At 39.4% G+C, this 20594-nt stretch overlaps 1 protein-coding gene across 4 annotated transcripts in view; it reads left to right on the top strand.

The window, feature by feature from the left end:
- Window positions 1–5444: 5444 nt before the first annotated feature.
- LOC110831292 (receptor-type tyrosine-protein phosphatase T) overlaps window positions 5445–20594 on the top strand; it is a 54508-nt gene continuing 39358 nt past the window's right edge. The window contains exons 1-3 of one of the 4 annotated variants that reach the window (XM_087351392.1): window positions 5445–5658; window positions 8448–8497; window positions 12107–12244. In XM_087351392.1, coding sequence (XP_087207518.1) covers window positions 5627–5658; window positions 8448–8497; window positions 12107–12244 — 220 coding nt within the window. In that variant the 5' untranslated portion in view covers window positions 5445–5626. Of the gene's footprint in view, window positions 5659–8447; window positions 8498–12106; window positions 12245–12739; window positions 12978–20594 lie in introns of those variants that run through there. The other 3 variants (XM_022067130.2, XM_022067129.2, XM_087351393.1) reach the window with 3 other exon arrangements.

Below are 20594 nucleotides of genomic sequence, written 5' to 3'. Positions count from 1 at the left end.
TTTACTTAGCATTGTCATTACCTATAAAACATTACATTACTCTACCTTACCTTACATTACATTACATTACCTTACATTACATTCATATACCACAGACCCATCAGAAGCCTTACTAATTCAAGTTAAATAAGCAATGTCTTAATCAAACTTTACTCAATTGTAAAGCATGTATAAAGGAAATATTTAGAATAAAGTCAATATATAAACATCATTTCCGTATAGACGTATTTACGTCAAATTCTCCGGAACCGTGGTTCCACTGACAACTTTTTTCTTGTCGTCAAAATTATTGTGATTGCAGCTAGTAGCCCATCCCTGCTCGTGTTACTTCGGACACTGGTGGACTGGAAGTGCTGGCTAGGGTCTGCCAACAGAGGACTCTCGGGCGAGATTATTCAAGCCATTGCCCTAGACACAAATTTCTGTAAGCTTCAGATGTCATAGAATCATTTCAGATAGATTTTTTACATGCTGTTATTTCCATGAAGATATTTCTGTCAGTTATACACTGCGTTTTTGACGTAAATACGTCTATATTTTAGGGTCAGTGTCATTCGGCAAAAAGTGGAACAAAAAAGTGAAACGAAAAAGTGTAACTTCAATTGTTATTGTTACCTAGGAAACGTCAATTATTTACTCGGCATTATTGTTACCTACGAAACGTCACCTGTTTACTCAACATTATTGTTACCTAATTGTTATGTTACCTAGGAAACGTCAATTGTTATTGTTATTGTTACCTATAAAACATTTCATTACAATATCTTACCTTACATTACATTACCTTACCTTAACTTACCTTATATTATATTTCATTACATTACATTATTTTACATTATATTCAGCTACCACAGACCCATCTTAAGCGTAACTAATTCAAGTTAAATAAGCAAAGTCTTAATCAAACTTATCTCAATTGTAAAGCATGTATAAAGGAAATATTTAGAATAAAGCCAATATATAAAATTCCTTTCCGTATAGACGTATTTACGTCAAATTCTCCGGAACCGTGGTTCCACTGACAACTTTTATTTAATATTGGTTCTCATGTTCATACTGCGGGCGTATGTTACATTGACTTGGTTATTGCTGCATTTGGGCTGAAATCATATTTATTTAATATTGTACGTTGGACTGAGGTATTAATTACATAACGTGCTTTTTAACTAATATCGTATTGATTTAAAATTGTACATTCGGACTAATATATCGAGTTAATCACTGTTTCTTTTGGCTTGAGCTAATTACGTACATCCTTCTAGGGGAGAATGGGTAAATGGCGGTAACTTTAGATAAAACGAAAAGTATACTCAAAGTTTAAACTTTATATAAACTGACATTTAGTGTGAAAGGTCTACTTCTTAAGTATGCAGTATAAAATACGTTGAACGTAACAAAAGATCTATAGGAAATGATAATTGAAGACGTAGCTTTGACCGGTATTCCCTATCCTTAGGGGTAATGACGGTCACTATTTGAGCTTCAAGATGTCACTGAAATAAATAAGATAATGAGTGAATAAAATGTGTTTTCTTATTAAGTAATAGGCATATATCTTACTTTACAAAATATGTAGACGTCTAAATCGTTTGAACGAACAAATTCTAACAGAATGTTAAGATAGAAGTCTTCAATAACCTTTTTCATTTTGTGTTTCTTCTTCTCAAAGACAAATCACAAAGCTAACCATCCGTAAATTCCCAGCCACTGCATTCTGCATGTGCCCAGATACCACAGACTGTGCATCTATACCAGAGTTCTCTGCCTTTCTCAAATTCTTCACAAATGAAATATTTTTCACAATCTGTTTCTATGTCATCCACTTCATTTCCGTCAAGAATATTTTGATCGTTTATGTCGGTGTCCTCTTCTGATGAAGTGAAGTCTACCTTTCCTTCAGATTCTTCCTGCAGCGTTTCTTTCTCTCTTGGAGGCTTGTTTCCTTATTTTGCATTTTCTTTGGAAATATTGATGTTTGCCTACTTTTACTTGCATTTCTCTTTAATGCCTAGCTTTCTAAAGAACCCTTCATGGGTGTCCCTGTCAGAATCTCCGAGTGCTGCTTGCCTCTGCTTTTTTCTGCAAGTTATTCGTGGACTCACCTTAGGTAATGCAGATGCTTGAACGCCATTACCCCAAACGCGTAACCTCAAACGAAAGGCGCATTGCCATCAACTAGCACATCTACGCAGTTATACGAGGTGCGATCGGAAAGTTTCAAGACTGTGTCAATAGAGGGCGAACCGGATGTAGTACGAGCTTCTGCCGCTAGGGGGTGCGGCATACATTCATAGTGAATCAGTGTGCCAGCCGGCATCAACGAATTAGCATTTGTTTCTTAGTTACGGGCGTTTTGGTAGTGCATTACACCGACCCTCCTGCGATTGCGGATTTTCATGAACAAAGAATGTGCACCAAATTTTGCCAAAGACTCGCCAAAACGGCTACGGAAACTTATGAAATGCTAAATCAAGCATTTGGGGAGTCCGAAATGGGTCGTGCACAAACTTTTGTGTGGCATTCACGTTTTAAAAATGGCCGAACCTCTGTCGATGATGACGAGCGTTCTGGACGACCATCTTCGAGCACAACGCCCGAAAATGTTACGAAGATTCGGCAGGCCATTCACGAAGATCGACGTCGTACCATCAACGACTTGTGCGACATTGTTGGGATAGGCTATGGTACCTGTCAACTGATTCTAAAGGAAGAACTCCAAATGCGACGCATCATGACAACGCGCCAGCGCACACCGCCCTCAAAGTTCGGCCGTTTTTGACCTCAAACACCATGGCCGTCATCCCGCACCCTCCTTATTCGCCGTGTGACTTCTTCCTCTTCCCAAAGATGAAAATTCAGCTAAAGGGAAGGAGATTTGAGACGATAGAAGAGATTCAGGCAGAATCGCAGATGGTGCTTGACAGGCTAACAAAGAAAGATTTCCAGGGATGCTTCCAGCCTTGGCAGCGGCGCTGGGATCGTTGTGTTCACTCCCAGGGGAACTACTTCGAGGGTGATGGATGAATTTAATACCTGAGATAAGTGTACGGGTTTTTATAGGCGCAGTCTAGAAACTTTCCGATCGCACCTCGTATGTTCGCCTCTTTATCATCGTCATTATCAACACCTGCACATGAGTTATAGGCCCATTTAAAGCAAGACGAATACCGGATCCACCCTTCAATAGACTGCAAATAGACATCGCCAAAATATTGGCACTCGTCATCTTGATCATCTCCTCTGCTTTCACTCGGGGCAAAACTGGATACCCCATTCTGCCCTACCCCTTCCTGCCCCGAGTATACACTTTCAAATTAGGATTGCTCACCAAAAATTACATCATGAAAATAAATAAAAATATTGTGTTAAGGCTTTCAAGAAAACACCTTGTAACATGCATCATTCAACAAAAGTGAATATGAACAATGAATAGGTCTTAGCTTCACTGGAATTTGAGAAAAAATTCTAAAATATAGGAGCAATTATGATTATGATTATTTCAGAAACTGTAACTACAAAATGGCGCTAACTGATATGACATGACCCTGTGCGGTATGCTAATGTTATTTCACCCGATCCCGATAGATCGCAACGCTTTGGAGATGAAATAAAGCCGATACCCTGTTCTGCCCCGTGGCCTCGTTCTGCCTTGGGCTCCTCTATACTTACCCACCCACGCGACTATATGGCGGAACATCACAGAAGTACACAATGCACAGAAGTGCAGTGCCGTAGTGTTTCAGGCAGCATTCGTTATAATGTCAAAACAAATAATAAGTAAAATTTTAGGTTTTTACGGCGGTAAGTTCGAAGAGGGATATCCTCTGGGTTTTAGTGCCGTTCAGTGTACATCAACGTTTCAGAGGTCCTCACTGCCTCCCTCAGGTATGATGCAGGCACTGCAAGTCAGAAGATAGTTTTCTGAAAACAAATAATATGAACCTACACTGTAGGTTTCATCCATTTACTTGTTTATATCTGGTAAGTATTTGTTTATTCTAAGCACACAACCTGGAATGATATGTACCCTACATGTGGCTTATATGCAGGAATATTGCTATGTATTTTTAGTGTGTATGTTATAACAGAAGCAGTTACTAACAGCTCGTTCCTGGTTTACTCACACGGAGAATAGTGATCGTGTAATTGTCTGAAACTGTTTAAAACGTTAGTAAACACATTGCGCTATTAAAACCGAAATTCTTGTCAACTACAAATATGTTAATAGGCCTTTACTTTACTGTAGCAATAATGAGCAATAATGTTCTGCAGACTTATACTCTGTAAGAACCTGTACCGATTCTAGTGTGCATGACCGAATCCTATTCTTTGTATTGTTGTGGTTCTCCCAGTAAATACTGGAATAGATCATTACCTCATTTTCCCAAAACCCCTCCTAGTCACCATTTTTTATCTTCTCACCTGATTAGATTTATTGTAATAATCCAAATGTGCCACGAAATATGTAATAACCGACAACTGACACTTTCATCAAACTGCATTTAAGCAGAGCTTCAAAGTGGAACTCGTTAGAAGAAAATGCATTAGAACTCCCGAAATAATATCTTGACCTTTTACCGTAGAAACGCAGTTTTACGTTTATTTAAATGCTGTTTATATTAAGCTGCCGTAAGGACTTAAACTCATATTTCTTGGACCTTTCAAACTGCAGTTAGTAGCTTCAGACACCAAACCGTCGCAATGCAGTTGAAATAGTGGTTGTTGGCTAACTGGGCCACTTTAAGGACGAACAATCAGTACACGACTGAAATATTGTTTCCTAATGGCTGATTCTCATTGAAGAGTATTTATTAGTTTGAAAGAAAATTTTGGTAACTCAGGTTTTGGGTAGTGGAAATAATTTTACAAATATTCAAAACAGTGCACCCAGATATACTTTAAAATGTTACCAAACACAATTAATTCACAATCTCGGGATTGCTCATCATTTCACTTCAGCTACGCTGTCTGTACACATCCTATGTTGGTGATTCGTGATTGAAAAGCAATCGACCAGACGGTAACGTTTTTTACGTACTTGAATTTTAACCGAATCCCTTAGAGATACATGAGAGAAAAATACATAAGAAAACCACGACTAACATTTGGATTAAATTCGTCGAAAATTCAGTAATGCTGAAATGTCTCTTTTAGTATGAAATATATTATAACAAGGATTGTTTTAAAATCAAATTTTTATATTCATATTCGTTTAGAATTGGTTTTGGAGACACTGACTTTGAAGGACTCTTAATTTGTGACATGTAGTATGTGTTGGCTTCTAAACCTATTCATTGTTAAGCGTTTACCAAGTACTGGTTAGGGACTCCAATGCAAGACTGTACGGGAAAATCCTAACAGGCCCAGCCTTCCATCTTGCTGATAGTCCTCCTTCCTAAAGGAAATTTCAGACAAGTATTTACAGTTGTGTTTGCGAGGGAATGGGTAAGGAAGTTCCTGTTACATAGAAAGGACGTGGAAACCGATAAAGAGACTCGTGACACGGCATCTTTTAGTGATACAGACTCAGAATGTAGCTCATTCTACAAAGCGTGTTTTCTGGAAAATACGTGTGTTACTGTATGTGTCTTTTGAGTTGTATGTCGCTTATAAACAGAGTTGCATCATGGGAGGTCTTGAATTTGCACTGGTTCAAATGTAAGTATCGTAGTTACCTCTTAAGTTAAGCTCCAGTCCCATTATATTTCCTTTCCTTTTTAAACGCTGCATTCCTGATGAGAGGCACGAGGATTTCTAAAATTTCTGTCGATTTTCTGTGCAAGATGGTAACTATTTTTATCTGAAGGCACAATCAAAACGTAAAGAAGCACAAAAAACTATGCCGTGACATACCCCAAAACTATTCCTAAACATAAGGTTTCCCTCTTGATCAACAAAGAACAAAACAATGCAGACGTAACGCAGAGTGAAGGTATAGCTGCACGCATATCGGAACCTAGGAACAATGGTGCCCTGGACGAACATTATTCACTGAGCTTCCAACTCTCCAGTTCCTAAACACAGACCGGCTATACAGCATTAATACTCTTTTATACGGTAGTGAAAACTAGACAATCAGAGCAGCAGATGCATCAAGAATAAGAGCAGCAGAAATGAAATACACGAGAAAAACAGCAGGTTACAATTGGATGGATTACAAAACTAATAAAGAAGTTGTAGAGGAGTTGAAAATAGTTCCAGTATTAGAAAAAATAGAAAATTATAAAACAAAATGGTTTGAACATGTAGACAGAATGGCAAGAAGCAGGCTACCTAAATTTTTAAGAAATTATGTACCAAAAGGAAGAAGAAGTCGGGGAAGACCTCTGAAGAGGCTTTTGGAAAAGTGAAGCCGGAACAGGCCAACAAATGGCCTAACTCCATGAAAGCTACATGATGATGATGAATTAATAATCGTCGAAACCAGAAGAATGATGATAATTTGCGCCCTAGCAAATGTCTGAACAGATTAAGAAACTTCACAAGTCAGGCATCTGGGGTTCTTCAAGAAATACAGTGTGTCTACAATGAAACGCCCTGATTTTGGAGAGATTTTAAAAACACTCAAATGGTTTTTTCCAGGTCTTAAGGGCCTCCTGCGTAATACAGGAGTTCAAATTCCCGCATAAATAAGTAAGATATACGTTGCCACCCGAAGCTTACTTGGGCTTTATAAGTTATTACTTTTTTGTGCAGCAGAAGTTTTGTTAGGATAATTGTATTGAAAGTGTTAGCTCTGTATGGGACCCAGTAGTTCATTTCCAGTCACATGAGCAAGCTACAGGTCCCTATCCCGAACCAGATATATTAAATCCACACCAACGCCTCTTCCCTAAGGTAACATTTGGTGCTATTTTCATTCTATGACTGGTTTTATGTTTTGTATCTTCCCTTCAGGCTTTTAAACTAAAGTGTTTTCATTTTGTGCGTATTTGTGATCTCTCCCCGTGATCGCTACATGCCCTCTGTCATCTCGTCTATGATTAGTTTGTTCCAAAGAATCCGGTACAGTCTAAAGCGCTGTGTATGTTTTCGTAATATGCTGGTTCTCTAATTTCAGGAGCTATGAGGGGCCCCTACACCCAACACACAACCCTAAGTTCCTTGTCTCTTCGTGAAAATTCGCAGCTATTCCCATACCTTCAGGCTTCCCTCATTCACGTCTTGAGGATGCATCATGCCGTGGTAACAAGGGACCAATGTAAAATGTGCTCTGGCTCTGATACAGGAAGAAACAGTTGAATATGACAGACGATGATAAAACAATCACAGGTTTAGCATTCCTAATAACGAACAACACCGACGTTTGGGATTTGAGGTTTTCACAGCGGTGAATACGAAGATGGCAGCCTTTTGGGTTTAGCGCCATCATCACCCTGAAGATGGAGGCAGTTATAACCTCTGAAAAGTTGAAGAAAATTGTACCCGAAGGACGGTTGACTGGCAATAATCCCCTCTCCCTCCAACAAACACATGTCTTATTATATTGTGTTTTCAACTTTTCTTGGTTCGACCCCTAGACATCTACGCAATTAAAAACTATTTAGCAATTGCCCTGCGCTAACGATCTGTAAGCCACACCTAAGGCCAGTCCAGGCTGCATTATTTCTCGGCAGTATGGCGAGTGGTTAGCTACACGCTCCGGTCGTTTTAATCCAGAGAAAATAATGACGGTGCCAATTCAATACGAGGCAAGATGTGCCTCAGAGTCGATCTGAATGCTGCAGCGAATATAAAAATCCTGCCCTACTAGGAATCTAGTTTCGGTCATCCATCACTTAAGGTCATAAGAACTGATTTTTCCCGGCTCTTCTAGCAGTTCTGTTTCGTCACAATTTCAGCAAATCTAGTTAAGGAGTGCCCTGTAATCAGCAATGCAATTACGCACCAGCTTCCTGTTAAGGAATTAATGACCACTGCAACACAGCCTTTTACTGTGAAAAAGTTATTGGTTCACATCTCGCGACGTTTGTGCCCACTTTAGGCCTATTCTGACTTGTCTCTAAATGGAATTATTTACCTCGATTCTGGGCTCTGTGTACAACATATGAACAAAGATAAAAATTTATGTATTTATTTGCCTTAAACAAGGGGAAGTTCATCTTCTGGCGAGTTTCGATGCGTCACTGTCGTTAGTTTGTTAACGCCGCTGTACCAAATACTTGTATTATATTCATCATAGAAATTCTGAACTACGAAAAAGATATGTTGGAATAACAGTCTTTGCTTCTTTTGTAAAATGTGCAATTTTGTTATTTAATGCTAAGGAGATCAGAAAACTGAGTCAGCACATCCTTTCCGGGTCTAGAACTCTCGAAATGTAGTTCAATAATTCAAAGTAACAATCCACTGTTCTGTAAGCAAGATCATTTGAGTTATAGACATGAATTGTGTACGGAAATGTCGTAATGTAGACAAAATACAAATAAAGTATTATATGATTTCAGGCTTTCCTGCATAGCTGCGCTCCATTTTGAGAATTTTGTGTCAGCTGCAGGTGAGTTGTCTGAATACCTTATGGTCTTATATTTACCGACCGCATGAAACGGATTTCTCGGGAACGTAAATGCGTTTGAACAAAGGTTCTATTAATAATTTTTGTGTCAAGATTGACGGCATGAAACATGACATGCTGGTAAAAATATCGTAGAATTTTGACATTCGCTAAACGTCGAATTTGTGTTCGGTAAGAATATGTTTCTAGCAAACTTCTAAGTTGCTGTAATGGAACTGTGATGCCTACAATTTAATTAAAATTCTTCCAAAGACTGTAGAGTTTTCAAAAACACTTCTTTCGGCGTGCCCCACAAATAACTGTTACTAGTATTCGAATTCGGTGATCGCGAAGGGCCACAGTCCTTTACTTATGAGTCGTTCGCCGAAGACTTCATCTGGCACAACAGAATTGTTCGCAGTGTGTGCTGTTGCATTATCTTGTATAAAATGCTTGTGCAGTTTCCTTCATCAATCAGCTGACCAAACAAGGGCGACAGAGTCAATTTCACGTAACGTTCCGATTTTGTTTTGTGAAAAGTCACAGCCCTGCGCCCTAACTGCACAACAAATCTCGACTTTGAAATGATGTAATTGAACTTCATGAACAACATGAGGGTTTTCACTCTTCCATTATCCATTATTTAAGCTGTTTACGTAACCACTAATGTAATTTCTAAATCAAAAGTAATTTGAATACCGATTCCTGAAACCAGCATTTCATGCTTCACAATTTGGAGGCAAATGGCTGTGAACGACTGTAGTTTGTAAGACCTTCACTTTGGAATGTGAGCTGTGCATTCTGTTGAAGAGCCAAAAGGCGTAACGGCTTGTTCGGGATTCCATCTAATCGAAGTCAATACATTTTATTCATTTATTTTTTTGGTAAAGCGCCGATTCCGTCGAAAGTAATTTTGTTACTTTTATGTAAATAGTTGTTTTTCACGGCACTGAAAGATCACGATACCTCCTACTAAACTTATTACGGAATTTTCCCTGATGACATTCACTGTACGAATGCATCGAATAGTTCTGTTCAACACTACATTTTATTTTTGTACACTAAATTTAAAATCACTTACGAACTGCGTTTGAACGAGTCTCAAGACTGCAAAGTTTAAAGGTGATGAAACCAAAAATGCGTGGCTAATAATGTATAGCATGAAGCAATCATAATTGGGATAAACAATTTTCTCAGTTCGTAAACTTAGCTGTCAATAAATGCGTCTTGCTGAGTCAACAATCCTCCTACGTTAGTTATAGAAGTAGTCACCAGTTAAAATAACCAAGTGAAGGGAAGTGATTGTGCAACCGATATCCCCACATTTAACCACAAGTGATAAATTCATTTGCATATATAACACTCAAATAACAGTGTGTTGCATCATAGAAATTTGAATCCATCGGCAGCCATGCACATAATTCACAGCTATCCCTTGTGTTATAAAGTGTACTGTAACAGCAACATAACTGTAGTTACATGACATTGCTGCAGAGAAAACAAGAGCTCCATGGTGATAAGGGTGATAAGTTACATGACAGGCCATGTGGCTGTGATGAATTACTTACTAATACATTTTGACTCATTGCGCAAAATGTCAAGGGAATTCTTATAGTGATCTGAGTACATTTCCTCAATTTCCACGTTATATTATAAGCTTTATGTACGTCACCATATTTTTAAGATATTCCATTACATTTATCGAATACCTTTGAAGGAAAGGATACTAATACGTACATCTTCTAAACCAAGTGGTGGAATGTGCAAAGAAACACAATTTCCCCGTAAAGTGTTCTACACTGTAAAATATGTCATGGACTTTACAGAAGACGTTTGAAAGTTTGAAAAATTTGTGAAAGAGATGAAAAATTGCAGGTAGTTGTGAACATTGTTCGTGGATATAGAAAAATTAGGAAAGTGTTGTATACGCAAGATTTCAAATTTGTGTAATACTTTAGACTAGACTAGCAGACTAATATTAAACTTTGTTAATAACTGGGGAATTTGGCAATGAAAATATTTAGCGATATGATTCTTAAATTAAACATCAGTTTCCCATGTGGAATATTTCGCTTGTAAACGCCATGAAGATCTATCAGATTCCTTCAAAGGAAGGCTGAGTTGAAGACTTTCTGCAATGGTAAGGTATTGTTTTTCAAAATGGCAAATTTTTAATTTGAAGATATTGATTTTATAAATTGAAATTTTAGTGCAATTATTCTGTGGTCAGTAAAGAATGGCACAAGAATTTCTGTTGTTGTCTGCAGAAGGAAATTTCCCTGAAGTGCTATGAAATATAGTTGCCAAAGATTGGGTGTTCTAGCATGATTGCCTTGTACCCTGTGCATATGCAGCAGCAACTGCCTAGGAACATTACCTTTGTTCTTCCTCACTACTATGCTATCCTTATCCACATGTCCTTTCTGCGAAATGGCTGTCACTTCAAGGATGCATCAGAGGTTGAGTAGCTAAAAAACATTCTGTTGCATGAGGTATGTGTTTTTTCCAGAAGTGTTTTCAATAGCTATACAACCAGTCTTAGCATACCTTCTGGCTTACTCAAGGTAGGAGGATCTCATAACTCGGGTTTACTACACAGTGACTTTAGGTACTGACAGAAGATGGGAAAGTAGTGAAGACTTGTAGGTTGCTGAAGGAAAATGTTAGGTTGGTCGCGCTGATGGCTGTGGATCATAATGGAGATGGTTGCTCTACTGGAGATGATACTCTGAATAATGATGTCATACACTTGATGTTACTGTGTTTCATATTAATAATATTACATTAAACATTTGCATTGTCTTTATGCAATGATGCTCATACACATTTTTAATAACTAAGTTCCCAGTAGACAATTTTATACAAGTTGACAAACGAATAAAGGTAAAACTGTTTTCAGAGCTGAAATTTTAAATTATGCAGTATGGGTGGTACTACAAATCATGTGAATGAATGCTCAAATGCATGTGCCTTGTGACCAAGATGATCTAAGCACCCTGGATATTGACATTCCCTTCTCCATTTGAAAACAATGTGTTTTGAACATTCATATGTGATTGGATGTGACTGTAAACACTTAAAATGTTTTCCAACCCTTACTCATTGACTTTGTAAGATAGAATGTGATTGGCTGTACTGACTGCTTGGAAACATTGTTAAGCCAGGATGTATTTGACTGGAATGAATTTAAGTACAATTCTAGAATATCTTTTTTCTATTCGAAATGTCCAAGTTAAATAATTCATAATAACAAAACATTGCTGAACTCCTATTTCTTCTTACTGCTACATTTTCAGTCAGACATCTACATCTCGTACATCAATCTGAATGCACTGTTTGGGATATGTTCAGAAGTTTCATGTAGCTGGATAATTAACAAATGTACACCTGCTGAGAGACAGTATTTTGAATGCAGGCGGTCTTAATGCCACTAGACAAAAGATACTTCTCCTGTGCCAGAAAATGTAATGCTGGTACATATGAAAACATCTCCACTTGACTATATTAAATCACTTTTTGTTGCATGAACTTTGCCATGCTTTTATTTTAATATTTTAATTATGATAATTCTTTATAATAATCCATGAATAATTTCTCTTTTATGCTTTTCAGCTTGTCCAGATGGTACATTTGGGGTGAACTGTAAGGAACAATGTGGAAAATGTTCAAAAAATATTTCCTGTGACAAAACTGGAGGTATGTGTTCAGGTGGCTGTGAGGGGAGATTTAGGCCTCCACTATGCAAGATGAGTAAGTACACTTTACACAATTAAATACTTTTGGAAATTAGGTTTATTTTGTGACTTAATTACCCTAGCAGAAGCATTGACAAATTAGTTTGTGTGTGTGTGTTGGGGGGGGGGGGGGGGTAATTTGAAAGTTACTTAAGCTGGGAAAATTACTCTCTAGATGGTATGCTGGCAAATGTCAAAGCTGTATGTTATCTACAAGACAGCAAGTCGAGCCGAAATAAAGGCGGTCCGATGTCTAACACAACTATGTTGGGACCCCGAAATTTCAAATAAAATTGTCCAAGTGTTAAATGACAGATGCAGCGTCTGACGTTGACATTACCCATGCCTTGTTCCATTTCAAATATTTACCCTAGTAAATTCAAAATATTGTTTTCTGAATTGTGTATAATCAATATCAAATATCATTTGATTTCTTGGCAGCTCAGGTCCGGAAGAATGCCATATCATTAGCCATTCATTGCCAGGGGATTCACTTTGATCAAATTCGTTATCTACTATAACAATTTGTGATTCGTCGTCTGTCAAAAAATTACGTCATCAACAACGTTAACTTATATTTTTTTACACTCGGCATTGTTGTGGAACACAACAATTTCGAGTAAACAAATAACGCTTCACAACAACGAGATCTCCAACTACCAAGCCAGTCGCATTATCAATGCTCCAGAAGAAAAGAAGAAAAGTGAAAGAAGACGTTATCAACTATTTAAAATACCAACACCAACAAGGTAAACTGATACTAATAATACTACTCATTGAAGTCATTCTATATATTACGATTACGAAAACTATTATGAAATCTGACTTTATGATCGATTATAAGACGAAGATTTGCAAGGGTGGGGCTGGGCGTAGAAAGTTGACTGTTTCTATCTATCTTACTATAAAAATTTGTGATTCGTCGTCTATCAAAAAATGACGTCATCAACAATGTCAACTTATATTTTCTTACACTCGGCATTGTTGTGGAAGACTCGGACAAAGAAAAGTTCAGTGAAATGGTGACACCCGAATACTTAAACACTTTGCAACCACGATCATAGCCCCCACATACTTTGCGACTACGTAACAACGCTATTGTCAAGTTGGGGAGGATTAGTTAATGGAACACGTTTATTAGTGCAACAGATGACCAACAACCTCCTTCAATGTATGGTCACAAAGGGAGATCATTCCGGTGAAATTGTTTTTATTCCACGTATAAAACTATACTGTAAAAGCGAATACCCATTTACCATGTGGAGACGTCAATTCCCCGTAACGCTTGCCTTCGTAATCACTATCAACGAAGCTCAGGGCCAAACGTTCAAACCAATTGGCATTTGTTTAGAACAGGATGCTTTCGCACATGGACAAATCTACGTAGCATTTTAACGTGCACCAACGACAATTGTATATTTGTTTATCTAAAAAAGGATGAGAAAATAATGTCATTAAATCATTGTCTATAGAGAAACATTGAACGAACAGAGCATGACAGACAGGAGGGCAGAAGACATTAAAAGAAAAGAACGAAAGCGACAACTTGAAATGAATCTTAACGAAATTAAAAGTGAAACAGTTGAACATGTTGTTAAACATGTAAAAGTTGAAGGGAAAAAAAGAACAATAACTTATGAAGAGAATGAACAACCTATACAGAGAGTGAAGCAGAATAAAACGACGACTACACGTGAAATTGTGCCAACTATCGAACATTTGAAACTGGAGAATGTCAATGGATCAGACTGTTTTTTGATTTCTTCACTAAACAAGTTGAATTCAGCTGCTATGTTCGTCGAAAGTCTAAAAGAAATGATATTCAATGAATACAGCGGCGACAACAATGGTGTAGAATTGATCTCCGAGATTGCAAACGCATACAGACATCCTCAAAACATACATAATGTCCTTTCAATATGACAAAACCTTAATCGAGATTTGAGAATAGGTTTCCAAAGTGTCTACGAAATGATCTACAACATTTTCAAGAATTTACCTATTGAAATGCAAAACCTGTTTGAATATCAGACAGTGAATACAAAAACATGTAGAAATGATCATCAACGTCAAGAACGTTATAGAAACTAAATATTGGTAATGAACTTACCACAAGTCACGTTGACAAACTTCAGAAACTTATTAGACCATCAAACACAAACAGATCTGTACGGAACGTGTATGGTATGTCAACAACACTACGTATGTGGAACGAAAGAAATTATTGTTAGTGATCGTCAAAAGTACATGATTTTGGAAATAAATAGATTGACTCTAAATGGATTACGCACATTTGAAATAATGAGAATGAGACAAGACAACCAATTTATGTATGGAAAATACTGGAAATTTCAAAGTGCGGTCGAATGTGTAGACATTAAAGGTACTGGAAACGACGGACATTTTATTACTCATAGTATTTTAACAGACAATACGTCCTTATCGAATAATATATCGAATATTGGCAAGGGTGGAGTTCGACGTAGAGAGTTGACTGACCAAGAACAGTTGGCCTCTGAACAGCTACGTAAAGAACTAAAACATCAGACCATAAAGAAGTAGAATATCAGGTAGAGACTGCGCTCCGGAAGGAGCGCGTTGCTCTAGTATCATTATAAAATGAGCATACAAACAACTGTTTACACTATGTAGGATACTAATGCAAAACGCGTTTCAACCTAACCTACATAGTGTAAACAGTTGTTTGTATTCACATTTTATATTCCAATACACTACACGGTACGCAAGGTTTTAAGATCATTATATCACTGTCAGCGGTATGAACTGTTTCCTTGTTACCTTGGTGCAGAATTTTCAAAATGTCGACTCTAATAGCATGCAGGATAATGACTCTTTTTCCCTTTACCACACAATTATCAAGGAGCGATAATTCATTATGTAACAAATAATAGGTTTGAGCATAGCCAAGGTGCCTAAGATGCAAGCCCGAACTTATGTATCCCTCAGTTTCCTGAAGTTCTTCATCTTGGGTCACGAGCTACTTAGCTAATCTCTACCAAGAAATGGGGTTGCCACAACGTTAGACATGCCAAATGGTTTCAGATATCAATATTCGTTATCATTGGTACAAGAAATGGTAACTCTGCCAATGACAGTGACCCTTCCCTCCATGATGGATTTCAAACTGTTCGGAGGAGGCTCTAGAGAATATGGGCACTTATTGCATATCTGACTTGGCTTGATGGACATGGAAGCTCTTTTTCCCTCCTCATATAAGGCTCCACTGGAGATAGATCACTCCACGCTGTCCCTGAATGTGTTTTCATTCTTCTGATGTACAGAGTTCAAACAGTAACGTTTAAATGATTGAAAAATTTCTCAAATCATATTGACTATTTTGGCTATAACCGGATAATTGTTAACTTAACTGCACTTTATTGAGTTTTTTTCCTTCCTTTTTGGCACCACATGCAACAGTTGTTTGACATTTTGTTGACAATTGTAGCATTTCCAAAAGATAGTGTGTCAGTTCTTTGCCTCATAGCATTTCTGTATGTCCTCACTATTTATTTGTTCCTGGTAGGTGATGGGGAAATGCCTTTTCTTGGCCAAGGATTCATGCATGTAATTCCTCTTCCAACAGTAACTGACAACTGTATCAGAGACACATATCAGATTTAGAATATATGTGACTCACTTGACTGAAGGATACTTCATGACTCCAACTTACTTTGAGCAGCTTCCATTGATATTAATTTTACAACTACGTTCACTGAAGGTTAATAGACTTGATATCATCTCTGAGAACATAGATCAACTATTCCAAACATTGAAGATTTCTGTCTTCTGGGTTATTGAGCTGTGTAGTCTGGTCGATGTTAACCAACGTTTCAGAGGTCATACTGCCTCCGTCATCAGGGCGATGAATATGCCAATAGGGTGTGAGGAGTTGGATTTATAGGCAGGGAAGTGAAAGGTGTAGCCTGCCCCGAGCCAATGGGAGCAGGTATGGGAGTGGACCAATGGTAGCACGTGGGCGAGAGTGGGAGAGGGAGAGAAAATAGAGAGAGAAAGGTGAGTTTAGTTGTATGGATCAGGGCCCTGAAAAGGGCCGAGTTAGTGGTCTGGTTGGTTCTGGCGGCGCACTCTTGCTCGTTCTCGGAGTCCTCGGAGTGTGTGGATAAGAGGCTTCCAGGACCGGCTCAGGTGAAGTCCATCTTCCCTGTTAAAGTTATCAGGATGAAGTTCGATCTCGATAGCTTCCCTGATTAACCGATCCATGTAGCCGGTTTTTGAGGAGAGGATAGAAGTGTCCTCTAGTTGTATCTTGTGTTCCAAGTTGAAGCGGTGTTCAGCAACCGCAGATTTCTCGGGCTGCCCGAGCCGGATGTGGCGTTCGTGCTCCTTGATCCTGGCCTCAACGGAACGACCTGTCTGGCCGATGTAGACTTTTCCGCACTCGCAGGCACGACATCAAGTCTGTTGGTCTTCCGCCAAAGAAAATTCCCAGTTTTCTCCGGCCGGTAAAGGACGACCTAGGACTGAAGACGCCTGGCGTATACAGAGTTTCCTGCGAGTGCGGAAAAGTCTACATCGGCCAGACAGGTACCTTGCCCCATTTTGCTCTGTACCCGGGGCAAGACGGAGTACGGTTGACATATGTTTGAAAAGTTGTGAGAAGACATAGATTATCTAAAAATTATGACGTAGGATATAAAAATAATTTAGTATACAATGTAAAATATCGAAACTTTACACATTTGAAATCTACTTAGGCCTAATGCACACATGAGCACCTCATCATCATCGTGACTACCAACACCTACACATGAGTTTTGGGCCCATTTCAAGAAACCGGATCCACCCTTCAATAGATTGCGAATAGACATCACCACATTATACAGGCACTTGTCATTTGATACTCTTCTCTGGGTACCCCATTCTGCCCTACCCCATCCTGCCCGAGTGTACTCTTTCAAATTAGGATTGTCCCACCAAAAATGACATAATGAAAATAAATAAAAATATTTTGTTACGGCTTTCAAGAAAACATCTTGTAACATGCATCCTTTAGCAAAGTGGATATATAAATAATGAATAGGACTTACATGCGCTGGAAATTGAGAAATATTTCTAAAATATAGGAACAAAATCCAGCATGGGTGATTATTTCAGAAAGTGTAACCACAAAATGGCACTGACTGACATGATCCTGTGCTCTATGCTAATGGTATTTCACCCGGTCCCGATAGATCGCAACGCACTGCAGACGAAATGAATCCGATACCCTCTTCTACCCCGTGGCCCCGTTCTGCCCTGGGCTCCCCTATAAGATTCAAGCCAAAACCAATGTATTATAAGTCTATAACCTTATCCACTTTATTACAAAGCCTCATCAATTGCTTTAACAAAGGGAGAAATTTTAAAAGTTTTTTTACAAGACTGTGGCCCACTTGATGAAAATGATATACTTCTGCTATATTATCCACCTACTTTTCATTATTCCATTTTTATTTAAATTTATGACCCAAATCTGATCACCTTTTGTATTGAGCAATTAAATAACCGTACAAAGTGATGAATATAACATTCACATTGGAATATTATATAACTGGTTGGTGAAGTTTTTTAAAAAAATATTACTTGCACTTTGTTTGTTATAACCATTGCCATGTCAATGTTGAGAGAATTTGGGCCTTATAAGATGTGTACGGGGTGTCCCAGGAGGAAAGGTCAATATTTCGGGAGGTCATAGTGTCGGTTATTCTAAGAAAAAATGTATATGTACATGTGACCTATTACGAACGGTTTAAGTGATAGAGCTATTTCACTGTACAGTTGCAAAATATTTGATAATACCGGTATTTACCATGTATACATATATGTGTGTACATACAGGTTATTCATAATTCCCTGACACAACAGAATATCGCTAGACTCGAAGGGTGCAATGGATGGTAACAAGGACATGCCGATAGAAAGAGGAACCCTCCATACATACCTCGTAAATGCCCTATGTGACGGCCTTTTGTGACATCAAGCCAATAATACATTTCCGCCATAATTGCTGCAGCATGTCACGATCGATTTGTGAGATGTCAGCGATGTTTCGTTTTCGCAGCTCCAGCAGATATTGTGGCTGAGTCGGTACAAAGACCTGATCCTTAACGTACCGTCATAAGAAAAAATCGCATTTCGTCGGGTCAGGTGATCGGGGTGGCCAACGAAGCCAACCAACCAACCAAAAAGCTAACTAAGGGCGGAGGCCTGCGCAAGCGCAAGCATCGTCCCTACCTAGGTGACACCATTCCTGCGCTCAAGGCGCATTGCTGGAAATGGTAAACGTTCTTAATATAAAAAACGGAAATTTTGCTGACGCTAACAGGGTTACGCCGTGGCTGGAGCCTCGACCATTCAAACTGGGATCTGTTGCTGCTGCTGGGAGGTTATCCCGTCAGGCAAGTTGTCCAAAAGAATTTGGTTGGTTGGATCTCTGGGGTTTGAACCCAGAGAGGGAGGGGCCGTTTCGGCTGAAGGCCTCTGCGGCATGGGGGGAAGATCACTTCAGCTGATGGCCTCCATGATCGGGGGGAGGGTGGCGGGCCGTGCCCCTATTAAGTTATACCCTGGCATTCGCCTTACAACTGAGGAAAAGCACGGAAAACCTCAGTCAGGGTAGCCGAGTAGTCTAACCACTCGTTGTGTCGACTTGGCCGTCCTTTGGGGACGGGCTCGGCTGGCCTGCTGAACATCGGTCCCTCGGTTGCCCTTGGGCGACCTCTGGCAGCCCTCGTTCGGCACGAGTGCCTCCCGAGTTGCCGGACTAAGGGGTTCCCCACACCAGCTAACCTCGAGTCAAATCTCTCAGTCAGTGCTCTGGTGTGGTCGGCAAAGAAAGGGACCCCCAGATCCTCATGTATTTGCCTGTTACTAACGTACCAGGGTGCGTTAGAAACAATGCGAAGACACTTGGATTGCAGAACTTGCAGCTTCCGGACGTGGCTACGGGCAGCTGACCTCCAGATCGGGCATGCGTAATCCATCATGGGACGGATGAGCTGCTTATAGAGCAGCACACCGTTCCTGATGGACAGGCCACTTCTCCTATTGATGAGCGGGCCTAGCACACCTAATCGTTGCGCCGCCTTCTTTCCCACCTGGTTGACGTGAGCCGACCAGGTAAGCCCGGCGTCAAGGGTTAGTTAGTTAGTTATTTCCTGTTACTCCTAGTGGAGCATAGGGCAGCAGTAAAGACCTTCCATCTAGTTCTGTTGACAGCCAAGCGTTTCATTTCACTCCAAGTTTTACCAGCTTCCATAGCCTCTTCTTCCACCGTTCTCTTCCATGTCTTCCTCGGACGGCCCGGTCTCCGTGTTCCCTGCGGATTCCAGTCCAGTGCTGTCTTTTCAACTGCTCCAGGTTGCTTGCGCAATGTGTGGCCAATCCACCTCCACTTTCTTTTCTTAATTTGCTCGTCAATCGGTGGTTGATTTGTTATCTCCCACAAGACATCATTTGATATTATATCCGGCCACCTCACATTTATAATTTGTCGCAAACACCGGTTGGTGAAGACTTGTAACCTGTTAACAATAGCTTTTGTAACCTTCCATGTTTCACAGCTATAGAGGAGAACTGACTTCACATTGCTATTGAACAGTCTAAGCTTGGTTCGTCTCGAGATGTTCTTGTTTCGCCAAACGGGATACAGTTGAACGAAGGCTCCATTTGCCTTCCGGATCCGATTCTTTACATCCTCTTCTGCCCCTCCATCTTTCCCGACCATACTGCCTAGATATACAAAGGAGTCCACTTGTTCCACTTGCTCTCCAAGCACTGTTAGTTTTGTCTCATTTTCAGATCGAATTCTCATCTCCTTTGTTTTTTGGATGTTGATCTTTAACCCTGCAATCTCTGCTTCCTTTTGCAATCTTGCTAGCTTTGTGTCCATATCCTGAAAACTTTGCGAGAGCAGACAGATATCATCTGCATAATCGAGGTCTTCGAGCCTATCATGTATTCCCCATTGAATACCTCTTCTTCCACCTTCAACAACTTTCTTCATTACTCTATCCAAAACCAGCAAGAATAAGGTAGGTGACAAGATACATCCCTGCCTCACCCCAGCATTTGTTTGGATAGGTTCAGTGAGTTTTCCATTGTGCAAGACTCTGCATTCATATGCTTCATACATCTCTTTCATGATATTGGTAATCTTTGATGGTATTCCATATTCTTCCACAGTATTCCACATCACTCTCCTATTGACCGAATCAAACGCTTTCTCAAAATCGATAAACGTAAGGTAGAGAGTACTCCTCCATTCTGCACTCTGCTCTAGTATTATGCGGAGTGTGTTGATAAGATCGACACAACTTCGATGTTTTCTGAACCCTGCTTGCTCT

The sequence above is a fragment of the Zootermopsis nevadensis genome, unplaced genomic scaffold, assembly GCF_977971745.1.
Source record: "Zootermopsis nevadensis isolate Lab colony 2312 unplaced genomic scaffold, Znev_1.0 Znev_ptg000019l, whole genome shotgun sequence".
Taxonomy (NCBI): Eukaryota; Metazoa; Arthropoda; class Insecta; order Blattodea; family Termopsidae; genus Zootermopsis; species Zootermopsis nevadensis.
This window is presented reverse-complemented; position numbering and strand designations above follow the sequence as displayed.